The 25,676-nt window shown below is 49.6% G+C and overlaps 1 protein-coding gene across 23 annotated transcripts in view; it reads left to right on the top strand.

Annotated features, from left to right (window-relative positions):
* Nucleotides 1-23,170, top strand: part of tcf7l2 (transcription factor 7 like 2) — an 83,278-nt gene extending 60,108 nt beyond the window's left edge. For 2 of the 23 annotated variants that reach the window (XM_076151447.1, XM_076151456.1), the window contains 10 exons: nt 8,558-8,690; nt 9,950-10,052; nt 10,886-10,972; nt 14,480-14,605; nt 14,709-14,871; nt 15,591-15,698; nt 16,244-16,292; nt 17,183-17,233; nt 18,139-18,211; nt 22,116-23,170. In XM_076151447.1, the coding sequence (XP_076007562.1) occupies nt 8,558-8,690; nt 9,950-10,052; nt 10,886-10,972; nt 14,480-14,605; nt 14,709-14,871; nt 15,591-15,698; nt 16,244-16,292; nt 17,183-17,233; nt 18,139-18,211; nt 22,116-22,611 (1,389 nt within the window). In that variant the 3' untranslated portion in view covers nt 22,612-23,170. Of the gene's footprint in view, nt 1-8,557; nt 8,691-9,949; nt 10,053-10,885; nt 10,973-14,464; nt 14,606-14,708; nt 14,872-15,590; nt 15,699-16,228; nt 16,293-17,182; nt 17,234-18,138; nt 18,212-18,838; nt 18,912-22,115 lie in introns of all 23 variants that reach the window. The other 21 variants (XM_076151445.1, XM_076151455.1, XM_076151450.1 and 18 more) reach the window with 16 other exon arrangements.
* The last annotated feature ends 2,506 nt before the right edge of the window (nt 23,171-25,676 follow it).

Consider the following 25,676-nt stretch of genomic DNA (forward strand, 5'->3'; position numbering starts at 1 on the left):
ATATACAGCTCTTTTAAATGGTAAGACTTCTCCACATTTACATTTGCCGCTCTGCTTTATTTTCCGCAGCTTGTTTGCCTTTAAATGTTATGTTCTAATAGAATTTATTCATGGATATTTTTTACGGCCGGCGTTTGGCAATTTATAACACTTATGTTGCTAAGTGACAGATTGACAATTTGGGTAATGAAAGGCAGTGTTTGATTGCTTTGTCTTGACAGCATGACAGCAGTGTGTTATTCCTCCACATCAGGCTAAATGATTATCTCTTATTTTATAGTAAATGCTGAGATATTCACCTGAACTAATAAATGCAATATTTTACATTTAAACACTTTTTTTCTGGATGATCTTCAGGTTTATTATTAGTTTGAATTTTGTCCCAGCTGCTGTTTCTTGCATTTCTCTTGGCATCACAAACAGGATTCATATTTTAAGTTTGTGTTTAAAATCTTCCTATATATTTTATTTTTAACCTTTTAAATTTTTTTGGGGATTTATAAATTCAGACTGATTATTGTTATGAATTTAGCGTTGGAGCTTTGAAGTTAGACGTGTGTTTTGCGGTGTTTTCTCGTCCCTGTCCAGCCTTGTTTGGACACAGGGGACAGACGTGTGTGTGTGTGTGTGTGTGTGTTTGTGTGGGTGAGTGGAGGCCACAGGCGTCTCCGTGTCCTTGTTTTGCACCGGTTTCTGTCCTTTCCTTCTTTTTTTTTTCCTCCTCTCTCGCACACTTTTGGGGGTCTCGTGCGAAACATCTCACACAGCCGAGTGGAACCCTGTGTTCTCCTTCCCCCCCTCCTCCTCCTCCTTCTCTCTCTCTCTCCCCCTCTCTCTCTCTGGTGTTGTGGTGTGGATGCCATTGTGACGGGGTGATTGGGAGCTGTCCATCACTCGCCGGCGAGCTGGCAGTTTACTTAAGAAAGTGCACGTGGGACAAAAGGAGATGGCAGGAGCGTGTCGGGCCGGCTGAATGGAGGGAGGGCAGGCAATTAGCCGCCGCCTTGTCGGGGCTCTTTTACTTGTCAAGCTGGAGCCCCGGCGCTATTGTCCGAGCCGTGTAAAGGACATTCCCAGGACTTTGTTTTGGCATTAAGGGCCTCAGGACTGCCTGCTGCAGGCCAGGAGCCCCAGCAAAGTCCCAACAGTGACGGGGAGAGAAAGAGACAGGAAAGAAGCTGCTGCGGCTGCTGATGTCCACGTTACACTGAACGCATCACAGAAATATGCATCTGACTTTTTATTGGCCTTTTTATTTGAAACACACCTTTGTTTTATTCATACCGCAATTAATTTCTTATTTAATTTCTCTGCCACCAGGTTATGTAAAAAATAATAAATATTGCATGCTCCGATGAAACTAATGAAGTCTATAAATATTTAATCTTTCATGGCCATCAGTCAGATTCAGGTAAAATGTAAGTGGAGGCTGTAAAATTGAAGTAATTACCGGCTGTGAAAAATGTAATTATGAGAGAAATTAAGATTTTATTATGGCTTCATCATTTTAATTTGCGATAATATGAAGTCCCTTTACAATTAGAATTTTTTTATCCCCATTGAACAAATTTAAAAATTAGTTTCACCTTTTTAGCCTGTAAATAAGAATTCCGCAATATTAAATATTTAATGCCAGTAAATGTAGTGGTTCATCTATTTCAGAAAAATACAAATTAATTCATGTCGTTATTTGTTTTTATAGTAAAATCTGAGAGAAGTGAAGGTGGGAACTTTGAGTCAAATCCAGGTTTGGATTTCTTGCCTCCATCTTTGCACCGAGCTGCAGAATCTCTTTGTTTGTTTTGACTGAAGCCACGTGAGGCTCCTGGTGTGACTTTAATATTCACATGGAGAGCCAACGTGAAGGTCGAAGTAGTTGCAGAGAAAGAGAGAGAGAGGGGGAGAGAGAGAGGAGAATGTGGCGAGCAGGTCGCTGAGGAAGAGGCCCGGGGCCTCGGCCGGGTGAATGGAGAGAGAGAGAGAGAGTTGAGGGGGGAGTTTTAAGAGAAGAATTGTTCTCGCTCGGTTGTATTGTTTAGGAAAAAGGGCGAGAGGAGTAGAGTCGGTGCCACGTCCGCGTCAAAGTGAAGACGTTCTCTCTCTCTCTCCCCCTCTCCCCCCTCCCCCTCCTGGAAAGTGGGGATGAAGAGGGGACTGTCAGCATCACACAGATAAAGTGACTGTTGGCCACACTTTGCTGAGCCTGCCCTCCCTTTGTGGATGTTGTTGTGTCTTGTTCCCTTTTTACCCTTTTCTCTCTCTCCTTCTCTCTCTCTCTCTCTCTCTCTCTCTCTCTCTCTCTCTCCTCTTTGTCTTCCTCCTCTCGCCTTGCTCACTTTACCTTGTAGCCAAAGCTTTTCAAGCTGCCAGTTCGTCTCTGGGCATCCTGGAGGCACAGCAGAGCCCACACACACACACACACACACACACACTCTAAGAAACACGTACACACACCCGACGCACAGCCGGGATTTGGGTTATAACTGATGGTGTGTATGTGTGTGTGTGTGTGTGTGTTTTCTGGAGTATTGCTCGTGGGGAGACTGCTGCAGACCTGAAACGCAGCTCGCTGTAATTTCTCCTCCTCTGTCCACAATCTGGCTCTCACTTCTTCTTCTTCCTCCTCCTCTTCTTATTATGCTTTTTCTTCTTCTTCTTCTTCTTGTCATCAAAACTTTCCCTGAGAGAGAGGAGAAGACTGCCAGGCTGCTGAAGTGAAGGATTCTGGGGACATATGGATGGATGTGTGTGTACGTGTATGTGTGTGTGTTAGGGAGGAAGTGTGTGTGTGTGGGGGGGGGGGGGACTAGGCCTCAGAGCCTCAAGAGATACATCGGAGCTCTGATGACAAAACCTGAGGGAACAATGGTCAGCCGGCAGTGGCATCAACCGCAAAGAGAGGGGGGACGACACACACAGTAACACACTCACACACAGAGGAGGAAGGAGGCAGGAAACAAACAAGACAAAGGAGGAGGAGGAGAGGTAGAGGAGAAGAAGAAGAAGAAGCAGGCGAGGTGAAAGCAAGCAAGAGAGGGAGAGAGAAAGAGAGAGAGCTTCTCCCCGGTGTCAGGGAGGCGTCAGGAGGAGCTGGGGGGCCAGGTGGAAGGAGGAGACGGGGGCGGGGGTGGGACGGACGGGGTCATGTACCCGCGGGACGGAGCTCCAGCCGGGCCGGAGGAGACGGGAGCCAAGGCAGGAACGGTAGGCCGGGGGCTCTCGCTCCTCCAGCAGGTGGGCTGCTGGCACCTGAATCTGAGCAGCTGGGTGAGTAACGCTGCTCTCTCTCTCCTTCACTCTCTCTTTCACTCTTCCTCTCTCCCTCTCCCCCCTCTTCTCCCTCTCTCTCTTTTTCTCTCTCCCCCCTCTTCTCACTCTCTCCCTCTCCCCCCTCTTCTCACTCTCTCTCCCCCCTCCTCTCAGTCTCTCTCCCCCTCTTCTCTCTCTCTCTACCACTGAGGGCTTTGAGGGTTTGCGTTGCGTGTTGTGATGCCGGTTGTTAGCTCGGTGAGGAAGAGGAGGGAGAGGGTGACTGAACTTAAAATCATTTTGATCTCTCTCGTGTGTGTGTGTGTGTGTGTGTGTGTGTGTGTGTCAGAGTCTATATGCTCTGCTCTCACTCACTCCTCGTCACACGGAGGCCTTACATAATAATAGATTACCAACAAAGCAAACGATTTGATCTAAAAGCTTAATTTTCTCTTGAGTGTAACTTTATTGATTGGTTTTGATTTGATCAGCCTCGTGTCTCGGGCTTGAAATGTAAAGTAAGACTTTCAGTAACCTCAGAGATTAACATATCCCTTTGTTAATGTTGCCATCCGATTCTAATTCTTAATTGCTCGTCTTTCAACCGGAATTCTGAGGAGCTGATTGCATTTCAAAAGGCAGAATTCAGCCGAGCTCTTAACGCCGCCGCGGCACACGCTACACGCTCACCTCTCAGAGACGCTCCTTTGGCTCAGGTACCAGAGAGCTCAAGAGGCTGTTTACACTGAAAAGGAAACGCTTTAACACACACACACATACACACACACTAAGGGAGAGACACACACGTGCGATCTGTCTTTGGCGGCGAACAACACGGCGTCTCTACCAAACGCCACTTCACGTTTAAGCTATTTGTGCGCACTTTTATTTACCCGCCACATATCAGAACGTGTCCTTTCTGCCATTCCATTTGATGTGCCGACTATCAAAGATGGAGGGGAGCGGGGGGGAGTGGGGGGGGGAGGAAATAAGCGGTGACGACGGCGGCGGCGATGAAGACGAGCGAGGGAGCGATGCGACTGGAGCAGAGAGCAGAGGAGGGAAAGGGAAAAGGGGAGCAAAAGGCTCTGGCCCACATAATATTTTAGTTCTCTGCTCTGATCAAGCAGGCGGCGTGTCACTGCAGCAAAGTGAATAGATTAACTTTTAAACACGCGGCGGTCTCGTGAGCCCGCCGGCCCCTCGGAGACGCCAGGAAAAACCCAACAACACCTCCGTATCTGCTCTTTCAATCCTCTCTCTCCCCCTCTCCCCCTCTCCCTCTCTCCCTCTCTCTCTCCCGTTACAATTCCCAGGTTTTTCATACTTGAGGGAAGTTTCCGTCCTGATTAAGCGAGACGAAAGTGCGGCTGAGGCTTTTTAATCAGAGCCGCACGCCGCCGGGATCACGCCGCCCCGATAAGCCTTTTAATTTGTCGGAGCGTTTCGTATTCCGTTGCTGTTAATCTCCTGAGCAGCTCCTTTAGGTTGTCTGTTTGAATCTGAGGATTGGTTTGGCTGCGTGTGTGTGTGTGTGTAGTGTGTGTGTGAAGGCTGGGAGATGCAGCTGCAGATGGACTTGTTAGAATAGAGGCAGCGCAGTTTGTAGTTTTTGTTTTTGCTCAGATAAGATAAGGCTCCCTCACTCTGATACTGTGTGTGTGTGTGCGTGAGAAAGTGTGTGTGTGTGTCACTCCATGTGTGTTGGACTGGAGCCACCAGCACGTTCTGGGAGAGGCTCAGGCTTTTTCTGCTTGCTCTGGAATTTGTAGGCCTGAGAGGACCTCAATCCATCACAGCACTGTCAGTCCCACATCTCTCCCTCCCTCCCTCTCCCTCTCCTTCTCCCTCTCCCTTCCTCTCCCTCTCTCTCTCTCTCTGGCCTTCTCTCCTGCCCCGACCTCACTACAGCTCATTAGTGCCCCGCAAGCCGTTTGTGACAACTCATCATATCATGACATAAAGCAGAGGGGGGACAGAAGGAGAGGGTGGAAGAAGGCGGCGGGGGGGTTGCCGGGGGTTACCGGGGGTTGCCTCTCCACCCCCTCCTGGGCCGGCGAGGTCGCCACCTTCGCATTTAGGCCTCAAATTGTCCCTGCAAGGTGCCGTCAGGCGGAAACGGCAGGCCAACAGCTTTTCCCTGTCCGGCTCTCCAACCTCGCCCGTCGTCTCCCCCCGCCTTTGTCCCATCCGTCCCCCACTGTCACTTTCTCCCCCCCCTTCTCCCCTCCCCCCCCTCTCTCTCTCTCACTCCCCCAGAGGTCTGACTTGAAGCGGCCTCGGCGACGGCTTATTCATCTGTTCACTTCTGAGAGACGCGGCGGCAGGAGCCCGTCCGTCACTCCAATTTCAGATCAGCTTGTTGTCATTGCTCAGATTGAGACGTTGAGAAAGAAGTCAATAGAACAGAACAGAACAGAATAGAGTCTCAGTATCGGTAACACACTTGTCTGCTGCTTACACTTAACATCACACTCCCTCCTCAGCAGTGGGCACAGCATCAATGTGTTCACTGATGTGTGTGTGTGTGTGTGTGTGTGTTTCTTCAGGGAAAATGTGATCTGCATTTAAGACTTCAAATCATCTGGTCAAGATCCAAAAACACCAGAAAGAAAAAAGGGAAAAGAAGCAAAAACCTGAGTCTGGACACGGCAGCTCCAGCGTCCTCCCGTCTGTTTGTCTCCTGCTGCATTTGTTTGTTGTGATATCAGAGGTGGTGTGAAGGATCTGAGTCAGCGGGGGTGTCGGGGCCAGGAAGTGCTCTTTTCTTTTCCTGTAGCTTTTGTGGAGAAGAGAGAGAGAGCGAGCGAGACAGAGAGCAAGCGAGCAAGAGAGTGAAAAGCCTCCCACGTCGCCTGCTTTTGTTTCTTTGCACTCTGCGGGGCTCTGTGTGTATGGATGAAGCACCCAGCAAGCCTGCCAGACGTGTCTCCGGGTCAAATTGTCCCACGGTGGCCGCTGGGCCTCCTTTCCGCAGGGACCACCTGTGATCTGGGAGGGATGAAGACGCGGCGAGGCCAATTTTCCTGCTTGTTATAATAGATTTGTATGTACTCCAACGCCACGGACGGACGCTTTATCCTTTTTTTTTATCTTTTTGTATTTGTGTGTGTGTTTGTATACGCGTGCGAGCTTCAGAAGCAACAATCCCAGTTTAGCGTGTGATCCCTGCAGTGGAGGCACATGACACCTAGGTGGCAGCACTGAGTCCAGCCTGTTGCTGCTCGCCTCAGTGTGGGCTTTCACACTGAGAGAGCAGGAGTGACTGTGATGTAAATGCACCGGCCCCCCTCACTCTCTCCCTCCCTCACACACACACACACCCACTCGCTCACACCCTCTGTCTAAATGCGGACTCAGTGGACGGACGTTTTGAACCGTCTCCTCAATGGCCGGGGCCCTCGGACAAAAGAACTCATTTAAATGGCCACTAAAGCTTTTCAGCGGCCGCGAGATGAAGAATTGACAACATTCTTTCACATCATTACTGGGGAGGAGGAGGAGGAGGGGGAGAGAGAGAGAGAGAGAGAGAAGGCCATCGGTGACTCGTCAGCCCCGTCAGCCAGCTGTCATAGACTCCTTTCCACCGGTTTTCCCTCTGTTTTGTTCTTCCTCCCTCTATTCCGGGATGTGCAGATCAGATCGGGGAGCGCCTCGGTTTGTGTTCCCCTTTTTTTTTTTTTTCCACCCCAACACACAAACACGTACGCACATCTACGCCCCCCCCACCACCCACACATCTCCTCCTCTTCCTCCCCCGTCTCTCCTCCTCCTCCTCCTCCTCCTCCCTTTCAGCTCAGGGCTGTGAATGAGTCCCAGGAGTCTCTCTGCCTCCCTGGAGTTCTGCTGGGGGTTCATTAATCTTTCATTGGGACCATGGCAATAGGGAATGCCCCCCCTTCCCTCCCTCCTCCCTCCCCTCCACCCTCGCCTTCGTCTCCCCCCCTCCTCCTCCTCCTCCTCCACCAGCAGCTCTTCTCTGTAGCATGGAGGTCTCTGCTGGTCTTGTTGGCCTCCAAAGTTCCGTCGTTCAGCCTCAGAAAGCTGGAGCAAATGAAGAGTTAGCGTTCGCCTTGCCTGTGGGCACGCAGGCAATGAGCGTCGGACATCTCATGTACTGTATGGATGTAAGCCCCGCCCCCCTCCCCAACATCTCGTCCCATTAATGTGTTCAAAGTCTGTTGGAAATGTGCCACAGTCGAGCTAAAGTCACTAATGAGGGTGTGTGGCCTGGGAGAGAGCAGCTTGAACACACACACACACACACACACACACACACACACACACACACACACACTCTCAGTCACTCCTCTCCCCCCTGAACGCATCATCCCATGTTATCATAAGCCTGATTAGTGCTGCTTCTTTGACTGCTGAGGGCAGGATGAGGATGTGTGTGTAAGGAGGCGAGAGCAGCGTCTGCACGGCTGTAATCTGGTTATCTTTGTACTGGGGAACCGTGTGTGTGTGTGTGCGTGTGTGTGTGTGGGTGTGGGGGGGTAATAATGTGTGTCTGTCCCGGCCTGGCCCGACCAGAAAAGGGGGGGGGGGGAGGCTGAGCGCTCCGGTTAACGCTGGGGCCCGCGGCAGCAACACAACACACACACACACACACACACACACACACACACACCCCTAAAGCTCCCACTGTAATCTTTGGGTAATTGAAAAAAGAAAAAGGGGGCCTGCACCACTTAGAGACACAAAGAGAAGATTACATTGCTAAAACTAATTTGGCAAAAATGCAGAAATGGATTTTCAAGCCCACCTCCTCTCCTCTAACCCTTTTATTACAACACCACCCTGCCCTCCGTGAAGCAGGCGCCCCGGGGGGGGAAGAGGAGGAGGAGGAGGAGGAGAGAGGAGAGGAGCTGATGACTTGTGGTGGATTTGCACGTGCTGCCTTGATTTGGCGGTTTTGCAGATGATCGATCACTTTCACTGCAGCCGCGGTTTAGAAGGCCTCATCACGCCTCGGCTCCAAATCTGAACTGGCAACCTCCTCCTCCTCCCTCCTCCCCCCTCCTTCCTCCCCCCCAAAGCCTCTTAGATTGTGTTACTGGATTCCAGGGCGACGTCGCAGAAGTGTTCTTAATTACAAACCACACTATTTTCACTGTGGCATCGGCGGTTTGGCTCCTTCACCTGGAATGCGATCGCTGGAGCTCCAAGTTGTAATTGCGGGCGGGTGGGCGGGCGAATGAGTGGGTGGGCGCCTACCATCTCTCTACCTCACCCCTAAACCTCAAAGTATTAACACCCCAACTTCTTCTTCTCCCCCCTCTCTCTCTCTCTCTCTCTCTGTCAGTCTAATAAGGTTCCAGTGGTACAGCACCCTCACCATGTGCACCCTCTCACACCTCTGATCACCTACAGCAATGAGCACTTCACACCAGGGAACCCCCCACCTCACCTACAGACAGACGTGGACCCCAAAACAGGTACGACCCCCCCCTTCTCCCCCCCTCAAATCCCTCAGGTGGGTCCAGCTGAGCGACGACGATAAGACGCCGACAGAGGAAGTAGGTCTTCGCGTCGGACACCAAACAGGATTACCGCCTCTACGCTCGTCGGAAACACAAATCCGTCCGTCCAATTTGACTCATTTCCGACATCTTAACCCGCCACTTGAGTCCGTTTAGCGTCTCTCGGCGCTGGCGTTCCTCTCAGCAGGTTAATGCGTTTTGGTGCGGTGTGTAATTTGGGGGTCTGGGCTGTTTTAGGTAATAACGTTTGCCTATTATGATGCTTCCACACAAAAAGAGGGAAATAATGTAGCAGCTGCTGTTTAATGTAGCGCCTAATGGGCCGGCTTAATTGAGCTCAGAGCTTAATTAATTAACGAGCTGTATTAGGAGTTTGAGCGCTGGGTGGCGATGGGAGAACGCAACGCCGGCCAGGCTTCCTGCGAATAATAACTCGCCATCATTCGCCGTAAAATCGGGAGGCGAACGGGAACGGAATCTGTCTGCCTGGAGAAACAGGGATCAGCTGTTTTGAATCCAGTTTGGTCCTTCCAGAACATTCCTGATCCTCCTGAACACGTTTGCCTTCGTCTGGCGTTCCAAACTTCGTGTTGGAAAGGCGAAAATCCAGTTATTTTCACACGTAAACAGCTTTGTTGATGGTTCCAGTCGACTCTGCAGACTCAGTTGGAGGCTTGAACGTGACGGCCTTGTTAACCCTTCGGAGGACTCTGATTAGATGACGCGTGTTTCTACACGGTCCGGTCTGAATCCCTGGTCCGGACTGACTCCATCGTCTCTGATCACAGGCGTTTACATTGTTTTGATAACTTCTCAAACCCAGCGTTTTCTATCATTAACTCTCAGATTCTGGAAACAAATGTGACAAGAATCGTGTCGGCGTCGCTCGCCCCCCTTCCCCCCCTCCTCACCTCTCTCCCCTCTGCCTTTTCCAACGCATTGCCGCCGCCTCGGAGGCCTTTGATCAGGAAGTGTGATTTAGCACTGTGTGTACACACCGAGCGCAAGCCCTCTTCCTCCTCCTCCTCTTCCTCCTCCTCCTCCTCTTCCTCCGCATCCTGCGTTCCTGTGATGTCTGCGCCGCGTTCACACGCGAAACTCTCGACAAAGAACGAATTTGCAGCGCCGACAAAGACGCCTTTCTTTCACTGTCATCATCTCGTCTGTCCACCTCCTCGTTTCCGTCCTCTCATCCTCCTCTCTTTCTTCCTCAGGAATCCCAAGGCCTCCTCATCCTCCAGACATATCTCCTTATTACCCGCTGTCACCTGGCGCTGTCGGCCAGATCCCCCATCCGTTAGGATGGTTAGTACCACAGTAAGCAAACCTTTTCTTTATTCCTCTTTACATCTATACAGTTGGATGATTGATGCATGTATTGTAAATGGAGCAGTGTGTCCCAGTTGTGTGTGTGTCCCCGTCCTGTTTGGGGACGTCCCTCGTCCTCGCTCTCCCGGCCCCGGAGACGCCCGCCGCCTCTTCCGCTCCCAACCTGCGTCTTTGTGGCAAATTCTATTTTGCATGTCTCTGTACGCTCCAATTAGATTAATGAAGCGTGATTGCCCGTATTTTACCCACAATTCCACATGGGGTCTCTCCCCTGGTAACTCTTGTCAACACTTGTTAATATGACAAAAGGCTACAAATTAAGCTCTGTTAATTTAATGTTTTCTCACCGCGATCTAAATACCGAGAGAGGCCCCGAGCGCAGCCGCGGCGCCCTTTGATTTGCTGCACTTTATTTTGGTATAAATTTACATTCATTATTGTTTGTCTTTGGATGTGTAGACCTCAATTAGCGTGATGGCTCCATTAAAGAGACCCGCGCTTCGTCTTTAATTATCACAACAAAACACCTAGTTCCAGCTCGGGGAGGAACGGGGCCCCCGCTCTGTCGACACCGAGCGAAGGGTTATGAAATTTAATTAGCCACCGCTATCAAGATTTGTGGCACTCAAATTGTTCGGAGTTTTCTTGCCTTTGATCTGCGCTCTGCAATCCCCCAGATTTTTGTCCTGATCAAATGAGAATAAAGAGGCGCGTTGATGGGTGGAGGCGAGAGACGGGGGGGCGGGGGGGGCGGTGGCGCTCTGGCTTCTCCTCTTCCGTCAACCCGGTTTCCTTTACCTTTCCCTCTTTCTTCTTCCCAGGCAAGGTCAACCTGTTTATCCAATCACGACAGGCGGGTTCAGACACCCCTACCCAACTGCGCTCACTGTCAACGCATCCATGTCAAGGTGAGCTTAGACCTTAGGAGATAAACACACACACACACACACACACACACTCGTACGTTTCGAACTATGTGTTTGGGGCCATCACACACACACACAAACACACACACACCGTCGTGCTCTTGCGTAGCAGCAGCAAACGTCTCCCTAAAGGACAGCTCACACTCCCACTCTGTGTGTGTGTGTGTGTGTGTGTTCAAAAGGGCCAATCCTCCAGTGTGGCGCTCCAGCTCGTGTGCTCAAATATTAATTATATTTATCATTTTTCTAATGAGGCCCCTGAAGAACATTTAGCCCCTCTGCATGTCAGGCGGCGCTGAACGGGCCGGGGCCGCGTCCTCGCTGCCAGCGCCAGCAGCCAGACAGATAAACAAACATGGGAGCACTTTGAAGGAGGCTGGGCGCTCTAAGCTGGGGCCTGACACTTGGCTGGCGCTTTGGTGCAGCCCATTAGGGTCCAGCTCCAGTGCTGCTCTGGACATTAGCGCACCCACGGGAGCAAGAGAGCGTGTGTGTGTGTGTGTGTGTGTGTGTGTGCCATCTTGTGTACATGTGTGTCTTTGTGTGGGTTCTCGCTGTTGAAACTGCTTATTGTTCCCCTGAGGGACAAGCGGGATGTATAAAGAATTAATTTGGGGACGGTTAAAAACCCTGTGATTTGTGCGAGGCGGCGGCGGCCAAAAAAGCAGCGACTGGAACAAAACAAGCGGCCTCTCGCTGCGTCTCCTGCTCCTTCTCTCGCTCCTCGGCTCCTGTAGCAGGGGACAGGGAGGGGAGGGGGGCGAACCGGTTTAGAGTCTAGGGACGAGGCCAGGCTTTGGTTTAATTACAGCCCCTGATTGGGAAAGCAGCTCCTGAGGGCAGCGTGTTTAGGCCCTACGTGACAGTGATGGATTCATGTGTATGCAAGGGAGGCAGGAGGGGAGACAGGAGAGGAGACAGGAGAGGAGACAGGAGAGGAGACAGGAGAGGAGACAAGAGAGGAGACAAGAGGGGGAGAACCGGCCTTTATTTAGAACGGCAAAGTCCAGCGCTTCACCTCCTTTCTGTTGCCTCTTTCTGGAGAAGGTTGGGCCTGGATCAGACTCAGATTTGCGGCCCAGGTGCTAAGGGGGGGTCAGACTGAGCCGGGGTCAGACTGAGCGGGGGTCAGACTGAGCCGGGGTCAGACTGATCGGCCCCGTCCAGACGTCCTTGCTCTGCCAACCTGGGCTCTAAGTGACTGCTAATTTGGTCCCTTAATGACAGCCTCTACATTGTGATCATCTTATTTCCAGTGCGGCTAATTGAATCTGCTGGCTGGGGGTGTGTGTGTGTATATGTGTGTGTGTGTGTGTGTGTGTGGAGAGAGGGAGGGAGGGACTGGCCATGGGGAAGAGCTAATGCCCTGTGATGAGGCCCCTAATTGAATTAGTATAACTGAATAGATGGAGGGCTCTGGGAGCTCTCTGGAGGATGGGAGGGTTTAACACATCCTCCAAGAAAAATCCCCCCAAATCCCTCATGTTACACACACACACACACACACACACTCACACACTTACATATACCCTACAAATACCATTTCTTTGCCAAACAAAGTAAGGAAACCTGACTAATAGAGTGAGAGAATCGGCTCAGGCGGCTCAAACGACAGAGCGGCCGCGTCGTCTTCGTCGGCGTGCACAGAATTCAGGATGCGGAAAGTGAACCCGGTCCGGCTTCATGCGGCCCTGCACCTGAGCACCTTTTACGCCCGGAGGTCCTGTTAAAAAATACATTGTTCTAGAGAGAGAGAGAGCGAGAGCAGAGGCGGGCGGCGGAGCAAATGAAAGACATTATTTTGATAATGGGGTTGGAGCCAGTACAGGTCCCTTACATTGTGTGTGTGTGTGTGTGTGTGTGTGACAGGTGGGAGGATGTGAAGCCCCCCCCCCTCCCTCCCTTGCCCCCTTATGCTTAAGCCTGCCCTTTGATATGTTCCCCCCATCATCCCGCTCCCTCTCTTCCTGGGGATGGGCAGAAGCGCGCCAGCCGGGTCATTATACATTAAACAGGCGTGGGGGGCTACCGCTTCACGTCGGCAATTAAATAGCGCGGGCTGACACCGAGCTTGCTGCGGCGGTGACCCCACCCGCACCCGCACCCGCCGCCAGCCGTCCCCTACCTTTCAGATTGAGACGTCGCAGCCCCGGGGTCCGGGGTGGGCGAGCGTGTGGGGGTCTCCGCCTCGCGTCTCTCTCTCTCTTGTGTTGGCTAAATTGGTCCGAGGCGGCGCTCGCTGCCTGATGAGCCCCCGACGACCATGATGATGATGATGAGGGCGATGATGAGGGTGATGATGCCCCCGCGCTTCAAAGGGAAACGACCGTCATGTTTAAACCATAACCTGGGCCGCGGCTGTGGCAGGGCGAGAGAGAGAGAGAGAGAGAGAGAGAGAGAGAGAGAGAGAGAGAGGAGGTGGAGGTGGTGCGGGGACAGGGAGGAGTGCAGAAGAGAAGAAGAGAGAGCGAGGAAGAAAAGGAAGAGGGGGGGGGAAATAGATCTCGGAACAGAGGAAGATTTAACAAGTGCAAAGAGAGGGACGGAGGGAGGGAGAGAGAGAGAGAGAGAGAGAGGGGGAACGGAGCGAGGAAATGTGGCAGCCCCTAATGATGGGCGATACGCTGCTGCTGCTGCCGCCGCCGCCGCCGAGCTCCCCATCAGCGGGATGACATGGCACAAACACCAATGTGTCAGTGATGAAGGGAGAAGAGGGGAAAGGAGAGAAAGAGAGAGGGAGAGGGAGAGAGAGAGTGAGAGGGGGGAGCAACACTGGCACTCCCCTGAGATGGCCTCCAACAGAAACTAGTTGTTCCTGGCGAGTTTATCCTCATCATTATATTCTGGCTCGGAGCCATGCAGCCAGACACAACCGGATAATGAGCTGTTAGAAAAAAGAGAGAGGGAGAGAGAATTATTTCTTCTCCTTTTCTCTTCCTCCTCCTCCTTCATCCGCCTCTCCTCTCTGGAAAACCCGCGCGGGCTCGTAGTTCGGCAGAGGCGCCTCCAAACATGCACGGGATAATCAGCACCGCCGTACACACACGTGGGGTCAATAGGTCGCGGTGCGGACGGAGGCGACTCCTTCCTCCGTCAGCAGCGCCGCTCGTCTCACTGTTTGATCTGTTTGAAGTTGAAATGTCTTAACTTGTATTGTATTCAAACATCTTGCCTGTGATATGAACCTTTTATTGTGATGTTGAGCTGTTGTTTACTCTGTGTGTGTGTGTGTGTGCGTGTGTGTGTGTGTCTGGTTTCTGTCCTTTAAATCACATTTCCTGACCTTTTTGAGTCGTAAATTCCACCTTAAATTGGCATTAAGGACTCTGGGACCAGACGCTGATACGTTGTGCTCTAATGTCCTGTGGCTAAAGGAGCGGCTCCATTTCCACGGGAATGGAACCGGCCCCTCGGTCCTTTTGTATACTTGTCATCTTCTCATTTCACCTGTGTCCATTCTGACGATTTACACAGTCTTCTGTCCTCCAGGTTCCCCCCACACATGGTGCCCCCCCACCACAGCTTGCACACCACGGGCATCCCACACCCGGCCATCGTCACGCCCAACGTCAAGCAGGAGTCGTCCCACAGTGACATCAGCTCTCTCAACAGCTCGTAAGTAGCGCCTCCTGTCTGTCTCTCTCTCTCTCTCTCTCTCTTTCTCTGGTCGAAACCCGGCGCCCATTTGACTCCCGGGTTCTTCTCCCCTCTGCCACAGGAAACAGTCAGACGCTAAAAAGGAAGAGGAGAAAAAGAAACAGGTCCACATAAAGAAGCCGCTGAACGCCTTCATGCTCTACATGAAGGAGATGAGGGCCAAGGTGGTGGCTGAGTGCACGCTGAAGGAGAGCGCCGCCATCAACCAGATCCTGGGGCGAAGGGTAAGACACACACACACACAAACAAGCACACAGTCTTACAGTACACAGTACACTCCAGCAGGCAGAGGTTAGTCCATGTTAGCAGGATAGCTGAAGAAGTGAGAGACTTGAGATCGGCCTGCTAGAAATCCTTAAACCACTTTACGCGGATCCACTGTGAACGTTCCACCTGGGTCACACTGGCTCCGACGTGCTCCGGTCGGGGTTCTGCAGCAACCAGGACTACAATCCCTGATCTGCTAGTGTGTTTAACACATCCACTTAAAAGGAGGAAATCTGTGTGAAGCGCTGATGAAGAACAAGGAGCCCGTGATGTCACCGTATGATGGTGGACCAGGATCAGGGACACGGTGAACCAGGCAGAGGGACTTGATGAGGGTCAACATGTCCACTCCTCTTTCTCTGGATATTTATTGGACCTGATGTAGGAAGTGTAACATAAAGCACAGGAGCAGTTCAGACTCGGAGCTGAGAGGTGAAAGCTATGATGTCACCACAGTGATCCAGATTACATAACAACGGGGAACTTAAACACGTCATAGACTAAAGATGGCTACTCACAATAACAAGGTTTTGACTTCTGTTGATGCTGAACATCTCTTTCCCCTCTCTCTCTCTCTCTCTCTCTCTCTCTCTCTCTCTCTCTCTCTCTCTCTCTCTCTCTCTCTCTCTCTCTCTCTCTCTGTCTCTCTCTCTCTGTCTCGTCTGTCGTCTCTCAGTGGCACGCACTATCGCGGGAGGAGCAGGCCAAGTACTACGAGCTGGCCAGGAAAGAACGACAGCTCCACATGCAGCTGTACCCTGGCTGGTCAGCACGGGACAACTATGTAAGTTTTTAAGTTTACAAGTCGTAGCAGCCTGACGTTCTCCCCCCTGCACCCACCTACTAGCCCCTCCCCTTCCTCCTTCGCCTTAAAGGAAGTGAGACGAGGACGAGCGCCGCCTTAGCTTCAGGTCTTCCGGTCACGTCCTTCTTCTTGTTGTTGTTGTTGTTGTTGGTGTTGTAACGGGACGTGCTGGTCTTGAATGTTTCGGACGCACATTTGACGCAATAACACACTCTCACACACACACACACACACATACCCTCTCTTCCTCAAGCAGACAGGAACATAAAGACAAAAGATTAGAGTGAAAGAAGAAGAAGAGAGCAGAGAGAGAGAGAGAGAGAGAAAGGAGGGAGAGTTTGTGGTCTGTTGCAAACCGCAGGGCAGAGACTGAGGAGAATGAATGAATAAATAAGTAAACACAGAGATGAGTCCTATTCTCCGTTTCATGTTTTCTGGGCATCCTGCAATATAATAACTAAGGTTCCTGTCTGTCTCTGTTTCTTTTCTTTTCTCTTTCTATATTTTTGGCGGCTAACCAACAGGGGAAAAGGAAGAAGAGAAAAAGGGAAAAGCAGCAAGCAGAGAGCAACGGTAAGTGAGCTGCAATTATCTCCCATATTAGAAGAGACCCATCATGTGTCAGGCATGCCTCTGTGTGTGTGTGTGTGTGTGTGTGTGTGTGCGCCTGTGTGTGTGTGTGTGTGACATGTATGCCAGATAAAAGCCCGGCCTCCGTTTTGTGTGTGTGTGCGTGTGTTATTGTGGTTTGTTCTTTTTACACTTAATGCTACACAATGCAATATTTAAATGTTAGAGTTGCTTGTAACACACACACACATAGACACACACACACACACCCCCTCTGCCCCTCTCTCTCCCCCTGCCCTCCCCAGCTAATAACAACTGAATATGCATGACCCCCCCCTACACACACATACACACACACACAAACCTCCCCTCCCCGTCCTACACACACACACACCCCCCTAACACCCCCTCCCTCCCCTTGCCCCTTAGCGTCCCCCCTCCCCCCTATATATGCATGTGTGTGTGTGAACTTGGAAGCCATTAACTTTTTGCCAGTGTTCTATGCCTGCAGATAGACTTGCGCTTGTGTGTGTGTGTGTGTGTGTGTGCGCATGTGTGTGTGTGTGTGCTTGCCGGCTGCCCCCTCTGCTTGCCTTCATGCATGCTCTTACATCACCGTTAAGAAAAGAAAAGAAAAAATCCACCCCCAAATTTTTCTATTTTTTCTTATTTTTTTAAAAATCACCTACATCTTTTCAAATTAAGGAGGTTTGCTTTACATTTATATCATTTCCTTCCTCTCATCATTGATCCATTTGACTCTTCTGATTCATGTCCCTGTGAGCTGGTGCCGTGCCGTGCCGTGCCGAGCCGGCCGGCGTGTGTGTGTCGTGATGTGTTCTGGTGACGGATCTCTTCTTGAAGGCCTCTCTATCTCTGTTCTTTTTTTTCAGAACACAGAGAATATTTTCCAAACCCTTGCCTTTCACTCCCTCCGATTACAGGTGCTAATGTCATTTTTGAGTATTAAATTACTAACTTTGTTTTTCTTCCTCTTTTTAAATTCATGTACCTCTTATGTATTTGTACATACACACACATAGATCTGATTGAATGTGCAGAGCTAGGAGACTGAAAGCAGGTTTTAGGCTTTAAACTCTTATTTTATTCTGCTTTACTTTGCTTGCTGCTTTCTTTTCTTTAAAATGTTGCTCTTGTTTATTTGACTTCAAACTAGACTTTACCTCCATTTACTCACGTTGCTATTAGTCAAGTGACTTTCCAACGTTTTTTGCCAAACGTCGTCCGCGCTTAAAGGAGCTGCTGGAGTTAAAGCTTAGACGCGTCAACAGGAAGTGATGTCAGGGTGAACCTCCTTAATCTCCGCCCCAGTAGCTGCTTGATGCCTTTTCCGACCCCCCCACCTCCCCGGTTCAGGCTCAGACCCGGACTTGAACTGGAACTTGCCCCCCCTCCCCTCCCCTGCTGCCCACCTCGACCCCCCTTTTTTTTAAGTCATAGCGCACTATAATAATAACATCATAACAGTAAATTAATCCAATCTGCAACTCCAATCAGAACTCCGATTACATGACTGAAAGCAACTGTGTTTAGTGTTTCCCTGCATTAATCTGATAATCTGACGACTTGCATGCGTTCGGACTTGACTAATGTCTTGAATCACACCAGCTGTGTGCTAGTTAATGAGAATGGGTTTCACCACTGCCGAGCTTCATAGATTTACTGTTTGTCTGTTCTCTCTCTCCTCCTTTCTCTCCACCTCCTCCTCCTCTTCCCTTTTTTTTCTCTTCTGGTTTTTGTTTTGTTTTTTTGCTCTTCATCTGTTTGGTTCTACCTCCTTCCTCTCCTCCGCTGGCTTCTTCTCCTTCCCTCCCTGTTGCGGCGTCAGACCTGAGCGCTCCTAAGAAGTGTCGAGCGCGCTTTGGGCTCGACCAACAGAATAACTGGTGTGGCCCGTGCAGGTGTGTATGGTGTGTGCTTGCACCGGCTGGGGCCAGGTGAAGGCTGGTGGTTTAAGTGTGTGTACGCTGGGACTTCCTCCCTCCCCCCTCTCCCTCCCCCTGACCTCCCTCCCCCCCTCCCTCGCTCTCTCGCTGCTGCCTTTCCTCCCACTTTCCCTCCCTCGCTCCGTCCCGCCAGGCTCTTGTGACCTCTCGGCTTCCTCCAGCCACGCCCTGCCGGTCGACCTCTAGGTGGCCCTATCGGGTTTGTTTGTGGGAGCGGGTGGGGGGGAAGGAAAGGACATTAACAGCATATGCTAAAGCAGTTTGTGTGTTTGTGTGCGAGTGACGTGCGTGTGTTTGTATCCGAGTGTTTGCTGGGGTGACGTGGGTTTTATTGCAGGCCGCGGTTGGCCAGAAAACCTAAACTGGCAGGTTGGGGCTTGGAGGATCTGGAGCCTGATGGTCTATGTGGAGGACATCCCAGTGTTTTACCAGCCTGAACCTAAGCCCTGGCTACATGTTTATGTCTGTGCAATGACGTGTCCATTTTCTTTCTTTTTTTGTTTTTGTTTGTCTCTGTGTGTGTGTGTGTGTATGTGTGTGTACACGTGCGTTTGTGTTTGTGTCTACCTCTTTGGCTAACAGATGCAAATACCCCAAAGAAGTGTCGTGCCTTGTTCGGGCTTGACCAGCTGAGTTTATGGTGCAAACCGTGCAGGTATAAGTCCTGTAGTACCTATGGGAGGAAGACATCCACAATGATCAGCTGCTCTCCTTGATTATTTGCTCAGATACACGTTTCCATCCGTGTGCTTAACAGATGGCAAACTCCTCTCCTCCTCTTCCTCGCCGAGGAGCTTCCTGCTATAAATTCCCTCGCAGCAATTCTACTCCCCCCACTCCCTCCCTTTATTGAACTCGTTTCAGGCCCAGTGGCAGAAAGTGGATTTCTAAATGGGATTACTGAATATTTCATCTCGACAAACTGTGTGTGGGGTTTGTTTTGTGTGTGTTGTGTTGTGTTTGTGTGTGTGTGTGTGTGTGTGTGTGTGTGTGTTAATGTAATCTGGATTTAAGTTTGACGTCTCTTGCGGTTGAAATCCATTTTCTGCCCGGGCGGTGGATAATCGCCTCCCATCTCGACTGTCATGTTTGTCCTAATTGGCGCCCTTGAATAACGATGTCATGCTTACAAATTTAGCCCTGCTTCCTCTGAGGGCCTGCTCAGTGACACTCTTTTCTGTGCCCTCTTCCTCTTCCTCCTCCTCCTCCTCCCTCTCCACCTCTTCTTCCTCCAAACTCCTCTTCAATAACCCTTACTTAGTCCCTACCTGTTGTCTTTCTGTTCTGACACAAGCAGTCTTTGAATTGGGAATATTTTCATGGTAGGTATTTGTTTCTGCTACGTTCTTCCCTCCTTTGTGTCTGGCTCGCACCACACACACACACACACACACTCTCCCCCCCTCGTCCCCCTCTTCTTTCCCTGTCACCACTCAGCCATCGCAACGCATTGACTGCTACTGTACATCACTGCGGTGAAACAAGCGGCTTTTGCGCCACTAACTAGCAACGACGCTACAAATTAGCACAGCCACGTTGTCGTTTGGCGTTATTGGACAAGGTGGCACGCCAGGATGTCAACAGGGACCTCCCAAAAAGACCAAAAAGTTCATTACTTCACTCCCAACAATTGGGAACATGCAATTTTAATACTAATTACTGTAGCTAGCTAGTAGGTTTGGCGCGTAAATGAGGTTTATCCTGATTCATACTGTTTTCACCGATTGATCGTCTATCTTTAGAAGAAATGGACAAAAAATATTGGCATATCTCGCAATATTAGGGAATCATTTTCTAGAATTCCTGGATCCTGATCCGCACCTGAATGTGTTCTTCCCCAGAGAACGTTCAGACCGTTTGGCATAATCCTACTAATCCTACTAAAAAAAATCAATCGAACCCGAGGTGATAATAGATGAGACTTCCCACTCCTCACCTGCGGCGTTCCCGTTTCAAGTTCCCGTTTTCCATTCGTCGTTTCTAGAACGTAACAAAAAATAGAATATAAACATTTAAAAAAGCGCCAGAGCAGGTGAGGAGAAAGCAGAATAATCCCGGTCTTCGTCTCGGGGAGCCAGGAGGTTAGAAGTTCTCGCTGGGCTCCATTTCCTAAAAGATGCATCTGGTGTAATTCCCCCCGAGACGGAGAAATCAATAACGTACACAGGCACATACGATGAATCAATATGTCTGTTTAAAAAATGGATATTAGCTCATTTGTTGCAGTTTGACAGACAGTCGGAGAACAAGATGTGTAGGTAGCAGCAAAACGATACCTCTTTAGCCCGCCGATCGATACGCCGCACCACCCAGTGCTGTCCGTGCTCAATGCGCTTAAAAGCCCATCGCTCTGCCTCCACCCGCCTCCACTCTTCTTCTACTCTTCCCTCCGCTCTCCCTCTCCGTCCTGTCCGCTGTGTCTGTGATCGTCTCAAACGCATGCCCTTCCTGTCCATTGCCGCATGACGATCCTGAGGATTCTGTGAGAAGTCTGTCCCGTGTCCCCGCTGTGTCTCCATGCAGAAACCCCCCCCATCACCCCCCACCTCCCTCCTCCCCATTCAGGATTTGATTGGATCTGACCTCGCCCTAATGGAATGTGTCTGGGATTTGGAAAAACCTTGGCCGTGTCTATTTTGACCACCTTAGTCTCTCCCCCGCCCTGGTCCCTTTGAGCAAACACAGTCTTAATATTTTGGCCCTGGGGCGTCCTTGTGTTAGAAAGGAGAGCTGAGAGGGAGAGAGGTCACCGCCAAGGTCAGGGTAGCAGAGATTCCCCCCAAAACCAAATCTGAACATGGAGTCGCCACAGATAAATGCAATCGTCTCTCTCTCTCTCTCTCTCTCTCTCTCTTTTGCTCTCGCTCTCGCTCTCTCTCTCCCTGTGCTGTCTTGTCGGGGTCCACCCTGAACACAGCAGGCCTGGCCTCGGGACTCGGCAGACAGTGGTGGTGGGGGGGAGAGGGGTCCTGACCCCAGGCAGGAATGCAAACGCGAGGCCTTGACCCTTCTCTCTCTCTCTCCCTCTCTCTTTCTCTCTCTCTCTCTCTTTCTCTTACGCACGCACACACACACACACACTCGTGTCTGTGGGGCAGATTGCAGGGTAGTGAGGAGCTTGTTGACTTCTTTGACCCTTTCACATCCAAACTCGCCCCCCCCCAGGAGAGAGAGACAAAGAGAGACATACGGAGAGAGAGAGAGACAGAGAGAGAAACAGGCAGACTAGCGGATGAGGTAGATGGAGGAAGAGGAAGGAGAAAGTGGCGAGGTCGAGTCGTAGTTGTAGCTCCGCTTGACAGATAAACAGACGCTTTGAGGGAGTTTACACCCAACTACTGTGTCCTCTCACCACCCTCATCATCATCATCATCCTCATCATCCTGGTCTGCCTTCATTTCCCTGCTGTCTCCCGTCCAGATGCTTCACATGTGATCTTTCCCCGCTCGTCTGTCACATTTTCATGGTGTTTGGTGGTCAAGATTTCTTCTTAGCACAAACTGTGTGCAGCGGCTTGAACGCACCCAGACAATCCAAGCCATCATGTCAAAACAAAACAAAAGGAAAGACTAAGAATCTGTTTAAGGCAATGATGAAGCTGAACCGGCACTGCGACTCCCATATTTTCTCTTTATTTATCAGTATCAATTTGTTGTTAAATTGGTCACATGATAAAGTTACGATATAGATGAAAAACATGATCGATTGGTTCAGATTTCTGTTGTCGCCGTGCCGACTCTGTAGCTTCACAGGTAAACACTCAGCGGTGCGTTCAGGTCGCAGGGCACAGTGCTAAGCAGCGATGCAGCTTGAGTGCCCGATGCTTAACGTTGTTCTTTGTTCTCACCTTGTCCTCCAGGAGAAAAAAAAAGTGCATTCGCTACATCCAAGGTGAAGGCAGCTGTGCCAGTCCTCCCTCTACGGACGGAAGCTTACTAGACTCCCCCCCATCCTCCCCCTCTTCAGTGGTCCTCTCCCCCTCCTCAAAAGAGTCCCACCCTCAGACTGAACAAATGCAACCTCTCTCACTGACTATGAAACCGGCCCACCAGCCACTCCACCACCCGCACCTCCTGGCTGGGCCTCATCCTCCATCTTTGGTTCAGCTGGACAACTCGGCCGCGGCCGGCAAAAGGCCCGGCGCCCATCCCTCTTCCTCCTCCTCCTCCTCCTCCTCTTCCACCTCCTCCCACAACGGAGCCCCGGAGCGCGGCGACGTCTCGTCCTCGCGGCAGCCGGGCTCCTCCGTGGTGTCCTCGATGGCCCGGCCCTCGGCATCGCTGTGTCATTCCCGCTCGCTCCTCTCCTCCGCCGGCCCTCAGCCTCTGTCGCTCGTGACCAAGTCTATAGAATAGTCGACCCTATTCTTCCTCCTCCTCCTCCTCCTTTTCTATCTCTGCACACCTTTACAGGCTCCTCTCTGCTCTATCTCACCTGCCAGGATGTTTTCCTTTCTTTTCTCTCCTTTACGTCCCTGTGCCCACGCGGCTTTGAAAAGTTTTAATTTTGTTGTTTTTGTTAAAAGTTCATTGGTCAATATTTGACCTGTCATTATCGAAAAAAATCTAATTATTATAAAGAAATGATACAATGAGCTGTAGTATAGCTTTGTGAATCTGCCAAAATTTTTATGGATTTTGTTTTTGTCTTTTTTTTGTAGTGTGAAACAGATAATTATCTAGTACAACTTTCAAAAATGTGTAAAAGACGGATATAACAAGGTAGGCTAGATGATTCAGTGAGCCCTTTTCTGGAACAAGTTGGTTCTCCTTCTTTATTTGTATTAAATACGAGCTTGCGAACCAATCATTCAACAACCTGTAGGAGGGCAGGGGGCTAACGGTGACGCCTCGCCGAGGAACAACTTCAAACATCGTGACGTTACTTGTTCTTGTTTAAATGTACAGAATAAAAGGGGTGGGGTGGGAGGGGCGGGGCGGGCAGAGGGGGGCGGGGTTACTGTGTTAAATATGCATTGTTCCACTGCGTTGTCTTTCTCCCTTTTTCCGTTGTTTACCTTTTTTTGGGGGCGGAGTCAGGCAAGTTGGGCGGGCTTGAGAGGGGGGAGGGGGTGGGAGGGGTTTGGGGTATTAAATTCAAAATGTCACAACGCTAGGACCAGTAGTATTTATTGCTTTAGAGATTGCTTGTTGTATCTTGTACGTGTCTCTTTTTTGACTTTTGTTTTTCTTAATACATTGTACAAATATTTTTTCTTAAGGTTAAGCGACTTATATATATATGAACGATCCATTTTTACCAGGAGGTTTTAAAAAGGCAAATTTTTCTTTTCTGTTTTTTTTGTTTTGTTTGTTTTTTCGTTTTTTTTGACTTTCGTTCTTTCTTTCTTTCTTTCTTTCCTCGTCGACGAATTCATTTCTTTCCTCGCCGAAAAACCTGGATTCCACTCGCGGAAACGGAAGTATGCACAAGTTCATTTGGAGTTAATGCGTCTATAAGCCATTTTACAAAAAGAAGAAAAGGAAACTTGAAATCAGACAGTGGGCGCCGTGTCTTTAGTAGTCGGGGGGGAAAGAAAAACAACTCCAGCCCTTCTTTTTTATTGCACAGTCACATCTCTCAGACTGTAGATTCGTGTACAGATTTTCCGTGCCAAAATTTTGTGATAATTTCCTCTGCCCCTCTAACACGCTGTAGGGTTTCATTTCGCTGTCGTCGTTTGTTTTTTTAATTTCGTTCCCATTCTTTGCTGTGACGTTACATAGATTGCTATGTATGTAGTATAAATGTTGCTATAACAAATGTGTTTGGTAGCAAATTGTCAAATATTAAAAATTTAAACTTAATAAAAAGACGGACATCATGCTGTATAAACCCACAAGGGCCAAATTATGTATATTAGGAGGTTCATAAAAAAATTATTAAATACAAAAAAATACACAAACTGCCACTTTTAAGTACACTACTACATATAGGTAGATAGAAAAAATAGGCATGTTGATGTTGCAAGAGGCTGTAAAAAAAAGCTACAAGAGAATCATCCACTCGGTGCCATTGTAGTTGACATGACGCGACTGTAACCTGTCGATTTCTTCTCTGGTTTATTAAGATGCTAATGATAAATAGTTTGAATGTTTCCTTAACGGCTGTGATGTTCCTGTTCTATTTTATGCTCTTATCCTTCTTTTTTTGTTTGTTTGTTTTTTTCCTGTTATTTTGAATGGTTCCAAAAACCATGTTTTTTTGTAATGAATAAATGTTTATGCTGTACAGTCTCTGTAGCATGCAGTTCTGTATTAATAAAAGCAACTTAGTATGTGCACACGTGGCTTTGCGTCTTTTCTGCAAAGTCACCGAGACGTTTGAGCTCTTATCTGCCCCTACAGGTTATAACAGGGAAGAACAGGGCCGAGTTATCATCATATTCTTCAAATATAAGTTACAAAATAAAGGCTTTGATCATTACACTTATTTTGTGATGCATTTCATTGCAAATGAAGTGTAATTCAAACCTGTCTTGTTCCAACATCATGCTGGTCTAAAGAGGAAGTAAATAAGAAACAATAATTCAGTGAGATTGCTTACTTTAATATCACATTAACAGTGTTTACAGCCCAAGAAAGACCAACCAGGCTTTAAGAAACTAGAAAGCAAAGTCCAAACTGTCTAAACATCAAGATGAGTAGCAGTTAGTTTGTTCCACATAAAGCTCCTGCAGATTCCCTTTCTACTACAGACTATACATGATAAACAAGCCTGTTCACATCAAATACATCTGACCCAGACTGATGGATCAAATGAAGGACAAATCCTTCACCGAGCCGACACACGTCCACAGTGGGAGTCTGTAATTCAGGTACGTGTGCGTTAATGTCTTTGCCTTTGAAGTGCAACAGCATAGCCCCTGCTTGTTAAACACTGGATGTCTATCAGTAGTTTCCCTCGACCCTTTTAGACTCGCACATCCACACCAGGCTGTAAATTCCGCTCCCTCACACACTTCCACTTCTCCTTGTTTGCCGACATTGTCCGACCACGATCAAGCCATGGCGGCATCTCATGCAAATGGAAGCCTGGTGTTAAATTAATAATAAGGTGATGCTGTGCTCATCTCCCAATGGGTAATCCTGCATTGCAGAGTGCAGGATGAGCCTGAACCAGCTTCTGTGTGTGCTGAGGGTATTGCTGTGTTCAATGTGTGGCTGGGTTGTGGGGTTTCTGGGTCGGTTTACACTGTCCAGGTCCAGGTCCAGGTCAATGACCTCACTGACCACAATTTGAGGTCCTTCTCTCTCTATTGGACCAAACATAACTGATAGATCAGCTGTCTGTTTATGTGTGTAAAATGACAGATTCTCCCTCTTGTGTGCTACAGATAATCCATTTCCTCTATATTTGAAAGTCCACTCCAACCTACAAGCAAACAGCGGAGTGTTTACGACATTCAGAGAGCGTCTTG

The sequence above is a fragment of the Genypterus blacodes genome, unplaced genomic scaffold (assembly GCF_046128005.1).
Source record: "Genypterus blacodes isolate CSIRO-AG114 ecotype Tasmania unplaced genomic scaffold, CSIRO-AGI_Gbla_v1 ptg000055l_1, whole genome shotgun sequence".
NCBI classification, from domain to species: domain Eukaryota; kingdom Metazoa; phylum Chordata; class Actinopteri; order Ophidiiformes; family Ophidiidae; genus Genypterus; species Genypterus blacodes.